The sequence below is a fragment of the Dasypus novemcinctus genome, chromosome 13 (genome assembly GCF_030445035.2).
Source record: "Dasypus novemcinctus isolate mDasNov1 chromosome 13, mDasNov1.1.hap2, whole genome shotgun sequence".
In the NCBI taxonomy this organism is placed as follows: Eukaryota; Metazoa; Chordata; class Mammalia; order Cingulata; family Dasypodidae; genus Dasypus; species Dasypus novemcinctus.
The window spans coordinates 25,241,647-25,262,617 of NC_080685.1; the positions used below are offsets into that span (position 1 = coordinate 25,241,647).

Consider the following 20,971-nt stretch of genomic DNA (forward strand, 5'->3'; position numbering starts at 1 on the left):
AAGAAGTATAGTGTTAAAATAGAGAATAGTGAAACAACCAGAGTTTCATTTTCCAGATGGAGGAATGAATTAGCAAGGTAAGATCTTTCTTGTGTCATCTTTAGCTTCAAGACCACAGTTATTTGAAAGAAGAGAGAGATGGCTTAGCCAGCTGGAGGGATAGCTATATAGCTGAGAGGTCCTGTTGCCTTCTGATCTCTTGCATCTCATTTGCAGATCACCTTTAGGTTCAACAGCCTCTGCCCCAGCACCCCCAGCACCCCCAGCCTTCCATGGCATGCTGGAGCGGGCCCCAGCAGAGCCCTCCTATCGTGCCCCTATGGAGAAGCTTTTCTACTTACCTCATGTCTGCAGCTATACGTGTCTGTCTCGGATCAGACCTATGAGGAGTGAGCAGTACCGGGGCAAGAACCCTCTACTAGTCCCCCTACTCTATGACTTCCGGCGGATGACAGCACGGCGCCGAGTTAACCGCAAGATGGGCTTTCATGTTATCTATAAGACACCCTGTGGGCTCTGCCTTCGGACAATGCAGGAGATTGAACGTTACCTTTTTGAAACTGGTTGTGACTTCCTCTTCCTAGAAATGTTCTGTTTGGATCCATATGTTCTTGTGGACCGGAAATTTCAGCCCTATAAACCTTTTTACTATATTTTGGATATCACTTACGGGAAGGAAGATGTTCCCCTTTCCTGTGTCAATGAGATCGACACAACTCCCCCACCCCAGGTGGCTTATAGCAAGGAACGTATCCCCGGCAAGGGTGTTTTCATTAACACAGGCCCTGAATTTCTGGTTGGCTGTGACTGCAAGGATGGGTGTCGGGACAAGTGAGTCAGGGGAATTGCCATCCCTGCTTTCAACCTCCTCATGGTTGCCATTCCCTCTACCTCTTCCTTTGCCTGATACCTGCACTGCTTTTCCCACTTACCCCACCTACCTTTACCTCCTCAGCTGGAACTCCTGCCATAAGGCCTCCATGAAAGCCATTAGGAGGTAGAGAAGCTGTATCTAAGTGATCCTGGGTACTTGTGTCCTGTGTTTTTGTCTTTCTCTGTTCTTCTCCCTTTTCCTTTGCTTCCCTCCATCATACTTCCAGTTGTCATTTTGTTTCATTCTCACTTATTCTTGTTCTTATTAGCTTAGTCTTTTCCTTTCTCATTTACGTGTACAAGAAAAAAAAATTTTACTACTTTATCCCCATCCTTTTATTAGTACTTCTGACCGCTAAAGAAAGTCTCACAGCCCTCGCTGTCATATCCTTCTGTTCTATACAGATCCAAGTGTGCCTGCCATCAGCTAACTATCCAGGCTACAGCCTGCACACCAGGGGGCCAAACTAACCCTAATTCTGGCTACCAGTACAAGAGACTAGAAGAATGTCTACCCACAGGGTAAGTAAGGGGGAAACAGAATACCTCAGAGACTGAGGGGCGTGTTCTTGTTTTTCTGTGCTTGTAAAAGAGCCTATCAGAATTCTAAAAATAGAAACCAAAAGTGGAATAGTGAAATAGGCATCATTAATTAAATTTTATTTCCTGAATTTCCATCACATATTTCTTTCTTGGGCTTTCCTTGAAATGAAGACAGAATGATTGAATAGTCTCTAGCAATTTTCTATTGCATTAAAAGATTATCTTAATTTCAAAGCTATTTGAATGTCCTGACAGATTGGGGTTCCCCCTGGCAAGTGAAATCTTTGGAAATGAATTTTGTAGAAAGTACATTACTGGGATGGACAAAAAGAAAAATGGAAGGTATAATCTCTGTTCTTACAGAGTTTCTGATATAGTAGGAAATAAAACCACATTTCACCTAAAATAACTAAGTTTAAGTTAATATAACGTGGGTAGAGACACACATTGAAGTGATGTAAAATGAGAGGATCACAGTGGGGTTGATCAAAGAAATCTTCCCAGAAGAGAAGATATTTTAAGAGGGTTTTGAGAGATGGTCAGGGATTTCCATCTTTGAAATAAGGTAGTATCAAAGTAAGAAAGGTGGCATGGCATCCAAGTTTTTTAAATGAAGTTTGTCAAAAAATGAAAACCTGGTACAATTATCTGTTATAAAGATAATTTTACAAAAAACTTTTAAATGCCAGGCATTAGAGTGTGAGCTTGGGGAGGGGGAAGGGTGGGCACAGAGAAATGCCCACTTAGAACAGAACCTGGCTCAGGGTAGGTACTCAGTTATTTGTTAAATGAATGAATAGGTTTGGGCCAGGTGCTGAGGATCCAAACATGAGTCAACATAAACCCTGCCTTTGAGGAGCTTATGGTCTAAGAAGAGACATTTACATACATACATAAAATATACATGTAATAATAGAAATATTTACAAGATTCAGAAGTAATTTAGAGGAGGGTGTGACTTAATTGTACCTAGCTGGAGACCAGTAGTGCTATACTCAGTAATACATTTTTTGATGTTTTGCTATTCACTCAGCACTCTGTCCTATGATGGAGACACAGAAAAAGCATATCCTTGGGGATCTTAATATATTTGTCCTTATAGAAGCATGTGTGCAATATGTGTAAAAGTCATTGTGTGAATGGGGGACAAGAAGGAACTGACTATTTTTAATAACTTGGAGAGGAACATACTATTTTTGATGAATCCTGTTACTAGTGTAAGGGACCTGGGGTTTAGTAGAAAAGAGATAAGAAGAGACTTTGGTTCTAGTCCCTAAGTGGCTTTCTGACCTTGGGCAAACCTCTTGTTTAATTTACAAAGATGGGTTAATTACTCTTAATTGGTCTCAGAATTTCCTTCTTTGAGGGCAGGATTCATTACTGTATATTCTCAGTGCCTGACACATAGTAGGTAGTAGCAAACATATGTTACATTAGTTCATTTTTTTCAGTAGATACATACATTGAGCACTCCCATATGCTAGGCATCATTCTAGGTGTTGGAGTTTAATAGTGGATAAGATGGATGAGATCTCTTTCCTGGAGCTTCTGTTCTGCTGGGGGCAGGAAGTAAAAGAAGAGAAATATCAGATAGTAGTTAGTGCTGTGCAGAGAGTTGAAACTGGAAAGTGTGATAAGGGAGGCTAGTTGCCCTTATTTTTTTTCCTCTTCCCCTACCCCCCACCATGGCTCCCCTGTCTGTTTGCTCACTGTTTGCACTCATCTGCTTGTTGTTTTGTTTTTGTTTTTTTTTTTTGCTTCTTGTCTGTTTTTTCTTTAGGAGGCACCGGGAACCGAACCCGGGACCTCCCATGTGGGAGGTGGGCATGCAACTGATTGAGCCACATCTGTTCCATAGTTGTCTGCTTTTGTTTGAGTGGCCAGGAGTCGTCTATCTGAGGTTGGAACTTTAAGCTGATGCCTGAATGACAACATGGCACAAGCTACAGAAGTTCAGTAGAAAGAGCATTCCAGATTGCGACAACTCTAAGGCAGAAAGGAGCTAGGCAGATTTAAAGAAGAGGAAAAAAAGTCTAGTTGACTGGAACATCCAATTAAAGTAGGAGAGTTGTGAGAGATGTGTGCAGAGTGGAGATAAGGCAGGGACCTGAATATATAGGGCTCTGTAAACAAGAATAAGAAGTTAAATCAGGGAAACGGACTTTGGCCCAGTGGTTAGGGCGTCCGTCTACCATATGGGAGGTCCGCGGTTCAAACCCCGGGCCTCCTTGACCCGTGTGGAGCTGGCCCATGCGCAGTGCTGATGCGCGCAAGGAGAGCCGTGCCACGCAAGGGTGTCCCCCGCGTGGGGGAGCCCCCACACTTCCCGTGCCGCTGACAACAGAAGCGGACAAAGAAACAAGACGCAACAAATAGACACCAAGAACAGACAACATGTATACATAAAATATACATGTATTTAAATAAATCTTTAAAAAAAATAAATCTTTAAAAAAAAAAAAAAAGAAGTTAAATCAAACTCAGGATGCAGTAGGAAGCCAGTAGAGGAATTTAAGCAGGGAAGTGATGTGAACTGCCTTTTTAAGATTAACCTGGCTTCCATGTAGAGACTAGGTCTTAGGGCAGCAAAAGTAGAATTAGGAAGACCAATTAATTAGGGGATAATTATAGGAGAGTAGGTGAAAGATGGTAGTGGCTGGGCTTGTTCTAGAATGGAGGTGGCAGTAGAGAAGAAGAGGATAAGGATGCTTTTGGAGGTAGAGTTACAAAACCTGATGAATTGACCATGGAGTGGGAAAGAAAGAGGAATTCAGAACAATTCTAAAGTTTTGGGCTTGAGCAACTAGGTTGGTGCTTTTATTGAGATGAAAGACCAGGGTAGTTGCAGGTTAGAGTGAAAATTAGCTCCTGTTCTAACCATGTTAAGTTTGACATGCCTGTTAGGCAGTCCAAGTGGAAATGTCCAAAAGGCAGTGGGATTTCTAGATGGAAGTGTAATGGCTAGACATAAAGATTTAGGAGTCATCAGCTCAGGAATGGTATTTAAAGCCTGGATGAGGTTACCTAGAGAGAATATTGAATATAGGGAAGAGAGTGGAGTCTAGGAGTAAGCTTGGAACTCTCTAGCATTTAGAGATTGTGCAGAGGAGGTACAGCCAAGATTTGAGATCGAGAAAGATTGCCGGTGAAAAAGGAAGACAGTGGAGTGAGATATAACATGGTAAGTTGGTTATATATGAACAAGTGAATTAATAACCTAGTGCTTAAGATATAAAACTAATAGAACAGAAGGAGAAAAGAGAGAAGCATCAATGACATATTTCAGAAAATTTCCTAGAATCAAAGGGGCTATTTCCAAATTGAAAGACTCAGTTAGGTTCCAGCATGATAGATGAAAATAGATGCCCACTAAGACACAGACAAGATCATAAAATGTCAGAATGCTGAGGACAAAGAAAATCCTTAAAGCTTCAAGAGAAGGTAGACCACATAAAAAAGTAAAGAATTGAAATGGCTTCAGACTTCTCAAAAAACACCGGAAGCTAGAAGACAGTTGAGAAATCTGTTCAGAATTCGAAGGGAAAATTATTTCCACTCTAGAAATCTAAACCTAGGCAAACAATTAAGTGTGAAGGTAGCTTAAAGGCATTTTTAGACATGGAATACCTCAAAATTGACCTTTGAGTTTCCCGTTCTCGGGAAGCTACTGGAAAGGTTTACCAAGATGAGGGGGAAAGCCAAGGAAAGAGGAAAGCATGTAAGCCAGGAAACAGAGGCTCCAGAAGAGGAGTGAAGGGAATCCCCTGGCTGAGTAAAGCAAAGGGAGCTCCCAAGCTGACAGCTCCACACTAGGCATAGAGAGCAACTCGACTTAGAGCAGTCCAAAGACTGCAGGAGATGCTTGAAAGATGGGGCTCTTAGATGCATCTTGTTTTCAAAGGAGACTGAGACTACTGGAGAGAACTGGGAATGAATTTGTGCAGAATCTATAGCAAACTAAGCAAAGGAAAAGATAATTATTAATTTCACTTGCCTCACTGTGTCATAAATAAAATCTGAATCCTGTAACTATTTAGATTTGATATTACTGGATGGTAGCTACATGAGTGTTCTTAATCTTTTTACAAGTTTGAAATGTTACAAAAAATACTTTTGAATAAACACTTTAGTGATTATTTAATAATCATTGATAGTTTTACTAGCTTCCTGCTGCACTTGGATTTTGTTCTCTTAACCTCGGGTTACAGGGCACACTATTATCTGGCCCCTTGCTGTCTCTCTCTCCCTCCAAGACTGTTCCAACCACACCGATACTCTTTAGTTCCTGGATCCAGCTTACCCAGTGTTTTCCAGCCTACCTTTAGGGCTTTTGTACTCTGTGCCCTCTTTTTGGCATCCTTCCACTGTTCTTTGTGAGGATATCGTCTTTGTCCTTGAGCTCTCGGCTGTAATCTCACCTCCTCAGTGAGACCTTTCCTGGTCACTCTAAAACTAGGTCATTCTTGCTCCCTGTTTTCTCTCACTGAGCACCATGTTTGTCTCCTTCATGGCATTTATGAGAACTTATTCTCTCTTTGCCATTAGAAGTAAGCTCCATGAGGGTAGTGACATGGTCTTTCTCCTTGTTGGTCTTGCTCACCTTTGTATCCACCAGCAGCTAACTGATCCAGTGCCTGACACATAGCAACTGCTTAAACAAATTTTGTTGAATGAATGATAATTCAGTGTAGCTACTCTGAAGATTTCGTTTGGTGAACTCATAACCTGAGTTCAAATTCTGCCCCTGATTTTTCCAGACTGATCCTGTTACACACCTATAAACAGAAGATACTGACAGTCCCCTTGCCCCATCAGTAGGCTTTTAGAAAAGAGACCTAGTAAAGTTGTTTCTTAGTCTGGTACTGGTGTGTGCAGTTTGTGAAAAATTCATTGAGTTGTAGACTAATGTGTACACTTTTCTCTGTATATTATACTTCAATAATTTAAGTTAAAAAAGAAAACAGCTTTATATGGCTGCTTTGAAGATATGATGAGAAAATATATGTAAAGCGTTTACATAATGCCAGAGACAGAATTCATGTTCTAAATAGAAGCTGCTCTTACATCTTTATCAATAACATCTTATTTAGCCAGAGGGCTCTGACAGATGTCATTAGCCAACCACTTGTACTGTTACCATGTTTCCAAAAGTTAAATGTCTCCCTTAAATTTATATACCAGGAAAATAAGAAGTAAAATCATGACACGAAGCAAATTATATAGAGCAGAAACATTGATAGCTCAAAAGACAGCAGTTTTCTCAGTATAATTACAGTATCTTTAAATGTTGACATTTGCTAGATCCTTTTTTTTAAGATTTATTTTATTTATTTCTCTCCCCTTTCCCCCCACCCCAGTTGTCTGTTCTCTGTGTCTATTTGCTGCGTGTTCTTGTTTTTGTCTGCTTCTGTTGTCAGCAGCACAGGAATCTGTGTTTCTTTTTGTTGCATCATCTTGCTGCATCAACTCTCCGTGTGTGCGGCGCCATTCCTGGGCAGGCTGCACTTTCTTTCATGTTGGGCGGCTCTCCTTACGGGGCACACTCCTTGCGCATGGGGCTCCCCTACACGGGGGACACCCCTGCATGGCATGGCACTCCTTGCACGCATCAGCACTGCGCATGGGCCAGCTCCACACAGATCAAGGAGGCCCGGGGTTTGAACCATGGACCTCCCATGTGGTAGACAGACACCCTATCCACTGGGCCAAGTCCGCTTCCCTGCTAGATCCCTTTGATAAGTTTATTTTAAAGATAATTAAGTTCTTAAACTAGATAAAAGGGAGCAAGTATAGCTCAGTGGTTGAGTGCCTCCTTCCCATATATGAGGTCCTGGGATCAATCCCCGTACCTCCAAAAAAAAAAAAAGACTTCTTGTAAAAAATTTAAAAATAAAACAAGATAGAATATGAGCTCCTTGAATACAGAAATTATGCCCTTTTTCATTTTTCTGTTCCCAGTGCCTACCACAGCTCTTAGTGTTAATGAATAAAAAAGAATGAAAATCAACTTTACAGAAAAAAAGAATCCATGAACAGTAGTACCATCTCCTCCTGTCTCGACTTTCTTTCCATATCTCTTTCATATTATTTTCTGATTTTCTCACATAAATTTTTTAATGCTCCTGTTTCTACAAATTGACATTGTCTCTGTACTTTTTTTGATGACTTTGTCATCTACTGTATTCACATCACAGTTTACTTAGCTTTTCTCCAGGTGTTAGGCATTCTGGTATTCACTTTTATGAACTGTACTGTTAGAAACATCTATACAAATCACTTTTCCTTCTTCTGAATTATTTCCCTGGGCTGTATTCTCAAATGAATACAGAAAATAGTTCAATAAGTCCACTCACTTCAGTAATTACTTAATTTTCAGTCTTTATCCATGACACTTTATAAATTATGATACCTTAAGAATTATAACAGTTTTCTGGATTTAATGGATGCTCTAGTGATTGCATCATTTTATTCTAACCTCCTCCCAGGGTATATGAATGTAATAAGCGCTGCAAATGTGACCCAAACATGTGCACAAACCGGTTGGTACAGCATGGACTGCAGGTTCGGTTACAGCTGTTCAAGACACAAAACAAGGGCTGGGGCATCCGCTGTTTGGATGACATTGCCAAAGGCTCCTTTGTCTGTATTTATGCAGGTTGGTGATGAAATATAAGGATTGCTTTCTGGGGTGGTGGGGAATTGAACCAGAAACAAGTAGAACATGAGAAGAAAGTCCTTGACAGGTGAACTGGGAGTAAGAGGAGACCAAAATTTTCTTATGCTAAGAAAATGATGAGTGATATGCCTGTTTGGGTGGACCAGGGAGGAATAAAAATGTTCCAAAAAGACAAGAATGAAATGGATGAAACTGTTGAAAATGTGATGATGCTTAAAAGGGGAGACATGGTTGTTCAGTGTATCATTTCCTCCCACATCTCTCCTCTACCCCCAGAGAACTTTTAGCTTAGCTGAGAGTTTTCTTTAGGTAAGTAAAGCAAAGGAAAGAAATGGGAAGAGGAAGGGGATGAGATTAACTACCTCATACCCTCAAATTGTTAAGACACGAAAGAAGAGAGGTACCATCAAAGAGAAATGAGAGACAATAATGAAGGCATTTTGACTGGGTCTTGATGGATATGATCCTTATTCCTTCTGAAAAGATCCCCATAACCCTAGAAGCCCTTTAATTCTCTTCATTCCCAGGCAAGATCCTGACAGATGACTTTGCAGACAAGGAAGGCCTAGAAATGGGAGATGAGTATTTTGCAAATCTGGACCATATCGAGAGTGTGGAGAACTTCAAGGAAGGATATGAAAGTGACGCTCCCTGTTCCTCTGACAGCAGTGGTGTAGACTTGAAGGACCAGGAAGATGGCAACAGTGGTACCGAGGACCCTGAAGAGTCCAATGATGATAGCTCAGATGATAACTTCTGTAAGGATGAGGACTTTAGCACCAGCTCAGTGTGGCGCAGCTATGCCACCCGGCGGCAGACTCGGGGCCAGAAGGAGAATGGATTGTCTGAGACAGCTTCCAAGGACTCCCGTCCCCCAGACCTTGGACCCCCACTTATTCCTGTCCCTCCATCAATCCCTGTAGGTGGCTGCAATCCACCTTCTTCTGAAGAGACACCCAAGAACAAAGTGGCCTCATGGTTGAGCTGCAATAATGTCAGTGAAGGTGGCTTTGCTGACTCTGATAGCCGATCATCCTTCAAGACCAGTGAAGGTGGGGAGGGCCGGTCTGGGGGAGGCAGAGGAGAGGCTGAAAAGGCCTCCACTTCAGGACTGGGCATCAAGGATGAGGGGGATATCAAGCAGGCCAAGAAAGAGGTAAGCAGGGGCAGAAGATCTTGGGAGTCATGGCTTTGCTTTAACTTAGGTGCAGTAACAGACTTAATGCAGTCTCACTATGATTTTTCACATGTAGATTATCTTTGAAGGATATTTCTTTGGCAAACCTGATTATCTTCTCCCTCAGGCCAGCATATTCCTAGTGTTTTTCTAAGGAACCAAATCATTCAAAAATCACCTTGTTTGGGTGGGGGTGGGGAATAGGGTAAGTATCAGATAAATTCCAAAAAGGATTCATAAGTGATTTTTAAAAAAATCTTTAAATGCTGTTTTGTGTTATCTACATCATTGCTTCCTCCCATTAAAGCAGAGAAACAAGAATTGATTCTAAATATATTTTTGATGCTATTGAAGCTTTCCACATTGCAGGTGGTACACTTTGTCCCTTGTCTTTGTAAGATTCTGCTCATGCCCTTTTCTGTGGACATTATGGCCCCATCATTGGGAAGGGTCAGAGGTCTTTCCCATGAGTATTTGGTGATGAGAATATGGTTGTTGCTGTGAAGTTGCAGAGTAATTTTTCCACATACACCCCACTTAAGATGGTATACTTCTTACTGGCTAGTGTTCTCTTTGGAGGTCATTTGAAATAAAGTCTAATTATTGGATTTGTTACTTTGGACTCTAAAAGCATTTAACCCTTCACTTACTCTTTTTCCCAGGACCCTGATGACCGAAACAAGATGTCAGTGTAAGTGCTTTCTTTCATACTATTCCCAAATCTGATTCTCCATTCAAGCTTAGGTATAATAAGAAACAGCCAATAACCTGACCTTCTCCCATTTCTTCCTCTGCCATCAGCATTACTGAAAGCTCTCGAAATTATGGTTACAATCCTTCCCCTATGAAACCTGAAGGACTTCGCCGCCCACCTAGTAAGACTAGTATGCATCAGAGCCGACGACTCTTGGCCTCTGCTCAATCCAACCCTGATGTAAGTTACCCTTTCCTCAAGTTTACCTTAACCAACCTTTTGTTTTATTCAGAGTCTGAATAAATGAGTAAAAAGACCTTCTCCTCACCCCATGGCACCAGATCCTTCACTTTGTTACTGTGTAGGTCTTTTCTTCTTTGGCCTTGACATTCTGTCTCATTTTCTTTCGTCCCACATTTAATTTTCCTCCTGCTACATTGTCAGCCCCTTCCTGCCTTACCAAAGGCAAAAGCAGGGCCTTGAAGGGGCCCTCTCCATTTACTCTTCTTCTTCTCACCTTCTGCTTCCTCAGGATGTCCTGACACTGTCCAGCAGCACAGAAAGTGAGGGGGAAAGTGGGACCAGCCGAAAGCCCACTGCTGGTCAGACATCAGCCACAGCGGTTGACAGTGATGATATTCAGACTATCTCCTCTGGCTCTGAAGGGGATGACTTTGAGGACAAGAAGAACATGTCCGGTAGTCTGGAAGAATTTTGGGGTTGGTGGGAAGAACAGTAGGGAAGTTGAGATAGGGCATTTTTTAAGGGAAGGAAAATTCCAGATCTTGAGAGTTGAAGTATCTCTGGAATGGCTCCTTAACTCCCCAGAACTGTTAATGTTGTTCAACCTGCTCTCTTCTATCTTCTTTCCAGTTCCCTACTCTTTTCCCTCAGCTCCTCTGTCTAACAGATCTAGTCCTGCTTGAACAAATTGCCATTTAGGGATCTTTGCCTCAGTCGCAGCTTATTGGTGTTCTTGAGCTTCAGTGAGCAGGATGAAAAGAGGGTTAGAATGTCTAGTCATGAGTTGGGATGGATCCTGACCCCATCTCTTTCCTGCCCAGGTCCAACAAAGCGCCAAGTGGCAGTAAAATCAACCCGAGGCTTTGCTCTTAAATCAACCCATGGGATTGCCATTAAATCAACCAACATGGCCTCTGTCGACAAGGGGGAGAGCGTACCTGTTCGTAAGAACACACGCCAGTTCTACGATGGGGAGGAGTCTTGCTACATCATTGACGCCAAACTTGAAGGCAACCTGGGCCGCTACCTCAATGTGAGACCCGTTCCACCCATCAGATGCTGGATTATCTCATGATCCTCAAATTTCCAGTTCTTTTAATACAACTATACAAACCGCCCTTTTCCTGTTATATAGTCCTGATTTCAAAGGATCTTAGAGTGCTTTCTTTCAAAACATCTCTGCTAAAATGGGGGGGCGGGGTTCTGATGGCATCATGTCTTCCAACTTTTACTCACCCCACAAAGCCCGATTCTGTTTTCTTGGTTCTTACTCCATCTTGTGCTTAAACCTACAGCATAGCTGCAGCCCCAACTTGTTTGTCCAGAATGTCTTCGTGGATACCCATGATCTCCGCTTCCCCTGGGTGGCCTTCTTTGCCAGCAAGTAAGAGGGAATCAGAATGGATGGTTGAGTGGGAGAAACAGCCCAGAGCTGGGGAGGGACAGAAACCACTGGAATTCAAAGGGACCCTCCTCCACCCACAATCCATCTCTGCCTGTAGGATGTATAATCCCAGATGCCTGGGTTATTTGCTGTCTTCCCCATACCCCTATTTTCTTCCTCTTCAGGAGAATCCGGGCCGGGACAGAACTTACTTGGGACTACAACTACGAGGTGGGCAGTGTGGAAGGCAAGGAGCTGCTCTGCTGCTGTGGGGCCATTGAATGCAGAGGGCGACTTCTTTAGAAGGACCACCTTCCTTACCTTCAGAACCCTTCCTGAGCTGTCCTTTCCTCAGGAACTCTGACCCCAAATCTCCAGTCTAGCTGTTCCCCAGTACCTACTTGATAGATGTGGGGATTCTGGATCAGGAGATCCTTTCCATTGTGGTGCTAGCCGGTGGGGTGGGGATGATGGGAGCCCTTCCTTCACCTCCCAAGGCACTAGGAGGTGGGGAGAGGTTACTGCTACCCTGGACCTGATGTTCTGTCAGTGCTCCTGTTCCTCATCCTCCCATCCTATTTGTTCGAGTGTTCATATTTCTCACAGACTTGATTCCTGGAGTGAGGCTGTGTATGTACTGTCCTTGGTTTGTATTGTTTCTTGAAAGTCTTTTTAACACGGTAAAATAAGATTGTGATTTGATTTCTCTCCCTTGTCCCACATACTTCCAATTGTCGGTCTTTCAATGAGAGATCTATCCCCCCATCCCATCCTCCCCAGTGGGCAGCTATCATTAATCTTATACCTTCTCTACCTTTGGTTTTTCTTATTTGCCATGTAAAATTAAAGCAAATATTATATAACTGTGAGAAAGACATTAGAAAGATTATCTTAGTTTATTTAGTTTTTCCTCTTATTTCCTAATAGTCTCAGACACTTGTTGCCATGTTTTACTTTATCTTTAATATATTTTAATTAAAAAAAAAACAAAACCATTAACAGTATATTTTGGTCTGAAATGGTCCCTCTGCTGAAATGTCAGGTGCTAGCTGTAATTCTGGTTTTAAAACCAAAACCTCAAATGTTTAATAAATAAAAATTAAAACTAGTTGCGGTTCTACTGCAAACCAGGTAGTCTAGCTAAAGGGAAGAAGGCGAAGAGACTAGAGAAAGGAGGCAGCTAGATCTTGGCTGGTGGCTGTAGGGGCTCAGAAAACCAGTAAGACCACCTGAGCAGTCCCCAAGATAGCCCCTACTTTTTGGCAGAGGTAGGATAAGAGTCGTGTATACCCTCCTACACTCAGTCTTTTTATCTTGGGAAGGAAAAGGTTAAAGGCAGCTCAGCTTTGGTTTAAAGGTGAGCCTTGGTCCAACTTTGGCAGAATGAGGCCCACAGATGGGACAATAAGGCACGACCCTGGCTCCCGAGATCAGGGAGTTGAAGGCAAGTAGGTATGGCCAAATTCTGTTCTGAAATTTAAGGAATGTGAACTGTAACCACATCCCGAGAGCTGAGAAAGGGTCTCAAAAGCAATAGAAAGGACAAGGACAGAGCAGAAAATTAGACCATTCCCCTCTAACAGAGAATATAACCTACCTCCCCTCTACCTGAGGAAAGAATAGGTTAAAATTTGGTTTAAAGGCAACTGGGCGACAAAGAAGCTAGGAGAGAAGGCACAGAGAACTCTCCTGTCACTTCGCCTTTCTCCCCAGAGCATAAAGTGACCCTGTGGGAAGAGTGGGGTAATTTCTTGGCTTTATGCAGTCAGTCTGAGGAAGAGCAGGGACAATGGTTCAGTCATTCTTAGGATGGTTGTTATTGAGGACAGGGTGGCCATTTGCTAGGGGCCGGCTCTTGGCTCCTCCTCCAGCTGCAGCCTCCTCCCCCTCTGAGCTCTCTGTTTCTTCGCGGTCACTGCGTTCATCTTCTACCAGCTGTGGAAAGGGATAAGAAGGGTTACATGATGTCCTGATGAAACCCCCAAGGACTCCCTCTTTCTCCGGGCCTGCTGCTGTTCTACCCAGGGCCAACTGTAGTTTTCCAGAGGGCAGCTGGCATGGGTGGCAGTTTGGGCACCTTCTAGTGTTAAGAGTTCAAAATGGGGCAGAGCCTTCACCTTTCCAGTTATAAACTTGTGGGCCATGCGCAAAATGAGGTAGGCCCAGAAGATATGCAGCAGCTGTAGCACTCCCATCATGGAATTGAAGAAGTAATACCCAAAGAAGGCAGGATAGAGATCCAGGGGGTACACCAAGGTGCAGTGCAGGATCCTGGCAGGGGAGGGGGAGGACAGAATTATAACAATTTTAAACGGGCAAGAGGGGTTGAGAGGACAGGAGATAAATGACTGGGGGAGAAGGCCAGACTTCAAACTCACCAGAAGGGCAGGATGACCAGTCGAGTGATGATGAAGACAATGGCGAAGATGATGAAGATATTGTTGCATGTGTTCTTCCATCCCGCATAGTTAAACATCTTGGCTGACTGCAGATAGCCCCCATCCATTGTCATGGACTCCTGCCTCTCCCTCATTCATATGTACACCCTAGTTACCAATACTAACTGTACTCCCACTTCCCTGGTCCCACTCTCCCAAAAAAAAAAGCGGGGGGGGGGGGGCAGCTGGAGAACCTGCTCTAGGTTTGAGGAAATGCCGGGAAGCCTCACCTCAAGTAGGTAGTCAGAAGAGTCATGCAGAGCCATGATGAGAGTCCCTGCCCGGATGTAGTTGGCAAACCAGGAAAAGCTGATGAGGATAATGGTGGCCACATGGTGGATGACCTGCTCCTTGAAATCCTGCAGAGAAAGTGGCAACCTCCAGGGAACTTTTCCTGTTCCTCAGGCCCCACTAGTCTCTCTTCCTCTCCCTCACTGTCGGTTCTTCATATCCTAATGGTTCCATCCAAAGCACCCAGAAATCCGAGGAGGCATTTGATCCCAGGGCCTCATGTTGGCTCTTAGGCTTATGGGATAGCCCCTGGACCTACCTTTCGTTTGACGTCAGAAGCAATGCTGAAGAGCAGGGACCAGTAGAAGGAAAGTTCAATCATGTAGTACCAGTACTGGGAAGGGATGGTGCTCTGGTAGAGAGCAGAGAATAAGCGACCCCAAGACACTAGACTTAAGGGACTCCCCTCTCCAGACCCACTCCTATCCCCCGAGGTTACACTTAGCCCCATGACCCCAGTCCCTTCTGCCATGCGCTCCAGAGATCATGTTTTCACATGGGGGCTATGTCCTGGTCCTAAATTGAGCCCCTTAATCTCTAACCCCATATAGGGAACCATGACCCCTCTCTTTACCTGTATGGGATACCCCTCCCAAACTTTCTTCAAGTCATAAAACCAAGGTTTCTGCAGAGAGAGGGTGAGAAGTTAAAAGAGGAGGGACCCAAATTCTATGGCTTCATCCCCATTTTTCCAAAGAACGTGCTCCCCACCTCCCAGCAGCTCCCACTCACATTCACAATGACAGCCATGCCAGCAATGAATGCAATCAGGTAAAATGTGAATCTCCAGCTGGAAGAGGAAGCAGAAATGGCTAAGAAGGGGGTGGAAGAATGGCACAGCTGTCCAGCAATCCCCAGACCTCTCAGGAGTATTTTTAAAAACAAATTCACCTCCTCACCTCAATACAATCTCTCCCTGCATACTGCTGTGGACCATCACTCCCAGCAAGACATACCAGACCTACCTCTGCCACCCAGCTTCTCTTGCCCCAACCTCCCCAACCTGGCTTCTCGGAACTTCTTGAGGAGACTAGGCCGGTCCTGGTTGCGACGGCGGCGGAACCAACGTTCTACCTGGCGACCAGAGAGCCCACTCTTCCGTGACAATAGCTCTATCTCCATCTGGGTGTGACAAAGAAGTCCGTTAGACTCAGCTTCAGCTTCAGCACTCAGCAGCAGCCCCACCTCTCACCCTCCCCAGTAATAACCTTTCTAGTCAGCACTGCTGCCTTCCCATCTCTTCACCCACCAGAGCTGGCAATCCAAACCTAGCCCTTTACTTTCCCTCCTCCTGGCCCAGTATCTCCCAAGACGGTCTGCACTTCATACCTGCTTGGGCTGCTTGCCACTGGTCAGGTAGAAGTGCTCCAAGGTGGGGTTGGGAGATGCCCGCAGTCGAGTTTTCTCCTTTACATTCAGGAGGGCAGCCAGTGGTGTAGCCACATAACTGGGAAAGGGATACGAATTAGAAGGTGCCAGCTCTCTTGAAGCACCCTGGTTTCTTGGTAGCCTTAGGCTGGGGAGGGGGAAGCTCAGGGAACTTTTTCTTGGGCCTCAGTTTCCCCAGTTTCCTGCCTTCCACCTCCTCATTCCCCCCACCCACTGCCCCAATTCCTTGGACTGCCCACAACCGACAAAGCTGCTTGTGTTCACTAGTAGCCAGGCAGAGTGGAGGATGGGGGGCTGAAAACAAATAACCATTGAAGGAAAAGGCCTGGGGGTGCTGAGCCCTCAGGAAGACAATGGTGCCTTCAGTGGGGGGCGCACAGTAGGCAGGGACCTGGGTAGCCAGAACACCAAGGTCCAGGATCAACTAAGCAGCAAAAGGCAAAATTTGAAGGCCAAGAAATGGGGTGGCTGGCAGCTGGGGCAGGTTGGTATGCTCACAGCTCGAAGAAGTATCGGATGATGAGGAAGAGTAAAGCCATGGGCAGTGTGATGTAGAGGTCTGAGGCCTTGGCGTAGACACGTCCATCCCGGTCTTCAAGATCAGCCCAGGTTAAATTCACAGGCAGCCACAGCCGTTCCCACCAGAAGTAGTCATACAAGGTCTGGAGCATCCTGAGTGAAGAGAGAGGGGAAGGTGTGGGGGAAGAGATAGGTGAATGGAAGCTTTCATGGTGTAGCAAAAAGAGCAGTGGCCAGAGATTCAGAAGCCCTGGGTTCTGGTCCTGGTAGTGACCTTGGGCAAATTACTTTTCTCATCTGTAATATGGGCACTTTCCATTTCTAACGTGTACTATTTACAGCAACTTAAGATGATGCCAACAGGTTCATTGGGGGAAAGGAGAGGCATCATCTCTCACTGTCCAACACAACTTAAAAACCCAGAAGTCCTGCCTGGAATTAGGAACCTCACGATCTCCCAGTCATTTTGCTAATCCATCCTGGAGGCAGGCAGGATTGGGCCACAGAAGCAGTAGCAGCGATCGGCCTAAAGCTGGAGGTGTCTGTCCTTCCTACCTCTTCTCCCCCATCCCCAGCCACCCCCTCCAACCCCCAAGCTAACCCAAAGCTGAAGTTCCCTGGGGAAGGCCCCAAAACAGAGACTGCCGAGGCAGTTTCCTCCCCCTTCCCTACAACCCATCTGAGCAGCAGGTCTCTAGGGAAAATTAAGAGACCAAGGTAAAGCAAAGTTATATCCTCAAATGATGTTGAGCTCCAGGATGATCAGTAAACATCAAACTACTACACACAAGATTGACCCCAGGCTGAGCCATCCAAGCCCTACACATGGCAGAAGCACCCTATCGGAAGCCCCTTTTCAAAAAGAAAGTGGAGGCGAGGCTCCAGTCAATGGGGATGGAGCCAAAAGAGCAGACCAACACATCTGGTGGAATTAGGAGCTACTTCTGATAAGGGCTTATAAGCCCTTATAAATACCCACAAGTAACCCTCTGCACAGGAGAGAGCTGCTGCCTCACGCTTCTCCCCACCCTCCTCCATTGAAAGAAAAAGGTACAACAGGGTGGTGGTGACCCCTTGGATATGCAGACAAGAGAGGCAGGGGTCTGTGGCTCGTGGGGGGATGCAGCTGCCTGGCACTGAGAGAAGCAGCGAGATGGGCCTGAAGAGTCCCCAGGTCCGGCAGTCCTTGGCCTCGGCAATTCATGCCAGCAGGATGACCGGGACAGGCTTTCCCAGGATCCCACCCAGAAGGGAGGACAGGTGGTGGTGTTGAGACTGGCCTTGAGACTAAAGAGAGACAGAAGGAAGGGAGTGGTCCCTCACCCCAGCCAGGGAGGACAGGAGAGACTGTTCTGCGCTGGGAGCTGGAGACCACTTGGTGCCGCTGAGAGGCTGAGAGAGGCCGAACCCTCAGATCACAGCCGGGCCTCCCGGCAGCTCGGCCCCCACCACCACTGAAGCACTTGCGAAATCCCTCTCAGCCTGTCAAGGGTCAGTATTCCAGCTCAAGGACTTTACCCTCTTATCCCCCTCAGCTTCAGCTCCACCTTCTCCCTCCTCCCTTCCCCCATAACACACACACATTCCAGGCCTGGGCACCCCAGGACACTGCCTCTTCACCTTCCAACCTCGCCAGACTAAATATTTAATTAGCTAAAGAGAGGGGAGCCTTTTGAGGTGAACACAATTAAATATAATCATCCACAGTGGAACTTTCCCCGCACAACCATACATACAGTTTTTCCTAGAGAAGATTTGTGGAAAACTGTAGAGAAGGGACCAGGCAGAACGGCTGGCCATGTCAGCCCACCTCCCACTTCCTTTCCACCTTTTCTGCATTGCCTGACTGGAGATAGGGAAAGATACCTGACCCAGGCACCTGACTGCTGGGTTCTGAAGCCCAGCTTTTACCTCCAAAGAGATCTAAAGCCGAGGGTACGAGGGTAAGTAGGCCTAGAAGCTGGTCCCGTCCTCACTCTGGGAAGCTTCTCTAGCCAAGGGCATTTTCAGGATTAAGGATTCAGAGGGCTCCCTGAGTGCTGGAGCGGGTGAGTGGAGATCCTCTCTTTGACTCACAGGAATACCTTTTGCCCTTTTCATCCCTGCAAAGGTGAGGTACCGGGGAGGAAGACAGAGAAGGTGTCTTGCAGCGGTCAAGGGCAAGGGCCTGGATAGAGCAGCTCTCTCAGGCCTATCCCCGTGTGAGAGAGAGAGACAGAGAGAGAGGGAGCACGAGAGCGCAGCGATGTGGCAGTGTCAGGAGTATGGAAAAGCAGGCTAACATGCTCGCTCACTCCTGGGCTTCAGGCTTTCTGTAACCACAGCTCTCCCCTGCTGCCCCGTCCGCTCGTTAGCAGAGGAGCACTATGTCCACCTCGCCGCACAGAAGAAGCGCCAGACTCAGCAGGGTCAGGACACGACTCAAGAGGATAGGACAGAAAGGGGGTAGGGACACTACCCCTGGCCCTCAGGACAGGTACTTGATTACTAGCACCTACAGGCATTTCCACTCACATCTTCCTCCCCACACATGCAGAGACAGAGCGCGGGCGCGCGTGTGTGTTTCCCTCTGCTTTCCTCTCCCTGTCTTTCTCTTGTTTTCACACACACCTCAGAGACAGTCACCACCTTCTGAGCTACAGGCTGGAGTACAGCCAGCTGAGCAGAGATTTCACGGGCGTTGGGTTACGGGGAACTAACAGCCCCAACCCTTTGCACCAACTTGGACTGACCCCCCACCCCCACCCCAGACCCTCAAGGGCAGATGAAAAGGAAAAGAGGGTCCATGGCTTATGGACCCCAGAGGGTTGAGAGGGCAGAAGTTTGAGTCTGAGGGGAAGGAATTCTCACAGACTTGGTATGCTACACAGACCCACTGCTCTCAGAGCTTCAGGGTATAACTAAGGAAAATATAAAGGAGTCAGTGAGGGAAGAGAGAGTGACAAAGAGAGGGTGCCACATGCTCCTGGCTTCTGGAACCTGAGGGACTGCAAAAAAGAGATAGAAGAAGTCCTGAATAGTCTTCTTTGTTGAAAACTTTTCAAGCAGCAACAGCAGCAGGTCATGAAATAGAAGGGCTGCAAGCCATGGATAGAGCCAAAAAGTGTGTCATTGCTCCACGCTGAAGTACAAGCCCAAAAACTTAGGTTAGAATGTAGGAAAGATGGGAGGAAGCAAGAACTGAGGTCCGCAAGCCAGGTTTGGCGTGTGGGCTTGTCTGGGTTGTGTCACCAGAGGTTCAAACACTCAAACACATCACCCCCACCCCCTCATGAGCCTACAGCTCCCCAATGGCAGGCACAGGCTGGCAGGTTATAGAGGCAGAGGGGAAGGGTGCTGAAGGGCAGAGTGAAGAATCAGCCAGCCAGTTGCAGTGATAGGAGAAAAAAAGACCCCTGCCTTCCAGGGGAAAGCTGGCCAGAGGCCCCAGTGAGCCTTACAAGGGACTCTCCAGTGCAACAGAAAGTCTGTGCAGGTCACTCTACTGTCAGGGCCAGGCCCTGAGGGACAGGGCTGCTGGCAAGTCCTTGCCCTTAGAAGCCCCATCACAAGACAAGTGCAGTCAGCCACTCACAATCAGACCCAGTCACCCAGATTCTGGTATGGGACAGCCCCTCCCCTTTGGCCCTTAAGTGGGTGGGTGGGGAGGTGTGACTGCCTGCTGGAGGCCTTGGCTCATTCCAAACTTTAAGATCCTCAGAACCCTCTGCTCGCTGGGCCTGGCAACCTCAGGCGACCCAGACCAGGCTGTGATAGCAGGAGCCTGGCTTGGGGAGAGAGAGAAACCTCCAAGAGCAGGACAAGATCAGTGCCACACACCTGCAATTAAACCGCTCGCCAGGGGCCTCCGTGCCAGCCATTAGCAAGCTGCGGCCCGGAAAACCAGTTTCTCCGACAGCTCCCCTCACGCCACCCTGGCCGCACACACCCCATAACGGTATAGGAGCCTTAGCCCTGGGGGGCCAGAGCACACCCTGGGAGCCACTCCTTCCTGTTTCCAGTTAGCACATGCACCCTCTGGCCTCCCGCCCGGGGTGGGCATCGTGGGAGACCGGGAGCTGCCGCCAGAAGCCCTCTCTCCTCCCGCTCGAGCCACGGGGCCCGGCCAGGGCAGGGGCAGCGCCGCGGGCTCACTGCCAGCCCGGGGGCGCCCGCGCAGATTCCCCAACAAAGGGGCGCCGGCGGCGGGGGCCCTCCCCGGGCAGCCTCCGCGCGCCCACCCCCCAGCCCCTACCTGTTGCCCAGGAGGACCGCTCCCCGCGCAGGGCGGCGCGCCGGGGACGCCGAGGCGCCAGGCCAGCGTGCCCTCGGGCGGCGCTGGGGACCGGCCGCGCCCGCCAGGCGCCCCGGCCCGCCCTCCCCCAGGCCCCGCCGCCATGAGCGGCGCGGGCGGGGGCCCCCTGGCCGCGGCTGCCGCCCCGCTCGGCGGCCCTCGGATCCGCGCCCGGGTCCCGTTAACCTCCGCGCCCCGCGTCCCGCCGCCCCGCCGCGCGCGTCCCCGCGGAGCCGCGTCGGCGCGGCCCCCGGTCCTGCCAAGTTTTCCGCGCCCCCTCCCCGCGCCCGCCCCCGCGCGCGAGGGGCCCCGGGCGCCCGGGCGGGGGTCGCGACTCACGCGGCGGCGGCGTGGAGCTGGCGGGGCCGGGAGCCGCGTCCGTGTCTCCGCTGGTCCGGGCTCCGGGCTCCGGGCCCCCCTTCGGACTGGCTCCGCGGCTCCTCTCCTCCCCCTTCCGCCCGCCCGCCGGCT

The 20,971-nt window shown here is 47.5% G+C and overlaps 2 protein-coding genes across 13 annotated transcripts in view; one reads left to right on the forward strand and one right to left on the reverse strand.

The window, feature by feature from the left end:
• The window catches only part of SETDB1 (SET domain bifurcated histone lysine methyltransferase 1), a 38,012-nt gene extending 25,720 nt beyond the window's left edge, over positions 1 to 12,292 (forward strand). For 8 of the 10 annotated variants that reach the window (XM_004456031.4, XM_058275318.1, XM_071207413.1 and 5 more), the window contains exons 13-22: positions 217 to 831; positions 1,279 to 1,395; positions 7,902 to 8,071; positions 8,620 to 9,248; positions 9,932 to 9,960; positions 10,071 to 10,203; positions 10,496 to 10,661; positions 11,028 to 11,239; positions 11,502 to 11,590; positions 11,776 to 12,292. In XM_004456031.4, the coding sequence (XP_004456088.1) occupies positions 217 to 831; positions 1,279 to 1,395; positions 7,902 to 8,071; positions 8,620 to 9,248; positions 9,932 to 9,960; positions 10,071 to 10,203; positions 10,496 to 10,661; positions 11,028 to 11,239; positions 11,502 to 11,590; positions 11,776 to 11,893 (2,278 nt within the window). In that variant the 3' untranslated portion in view covers positions 11,894 to 12,292. The remainder of the gene's footprint in view (positions 1 to 216; positions 832 to 1,278; positions 1,396 to 7,901; positions 8,072 to 8,619; positions 9,249 to 9,931; positions 9,961 to 10,070; positions 10,204 to 10,495; positions 10,662 to 11,027; positions 11,240 to 11,501; positions 11,591 to 11,775) is intronic. The other 2 variants (XR_011645376.1, XR_011645377.1) reach the window with 1 other exon arrangement.
• Positions 12,293 to 12,467: 175 nt separating this feature from the next.
• CERS2 (ceramide synthase 2) lies at positions 12,468 to 20,971 on the reverse strand. Of its 3 annotated transcripts, none has more exons than XM_004456038.5 (11): positions 20,840 to 20,971; positions 16,207 to 16,380; positions 15,649 to 15,766; positions 15,323 to 15,441; positions 15,052 to 15,109; positions 14,894 to 14,944; positions 14,579 to 14,671; positions 14,259 to 14,387; positions 13,969 to 14,075; positions 13,708 to 13,861; positions 12,468 to 13,525 (listed from the first exon to the last, which is right to left on the reverse strand). In XM_004456038.5, exons 2-11 carry the CDS (start codon positions 16,377 to 16,379, stop codon positions 13,385 to 13,387), a joined length of 1,143 nt encoding a protein of 380 aa, XP_004456095.1. In that variant the 5' UTR covers position 16,380; positions 20,840 to 20,971; the 3' UTR covers positions 12,468 to 13,384. The 3 variants fall into 3 exon arrangements, with proteins under 3 accessions (XP_004456095.1, XP_004456097.1, XP_004456096.1); XM_004456040.5 differs by lacking the exon at positions 20,840 to 20,971 and adding an exon at positions 20,462 to 20,529; XM_004456039.5 differs by lacking the exon at positions 20,840 to 20,971 and adding an exon at positions 17,551 to 17,568.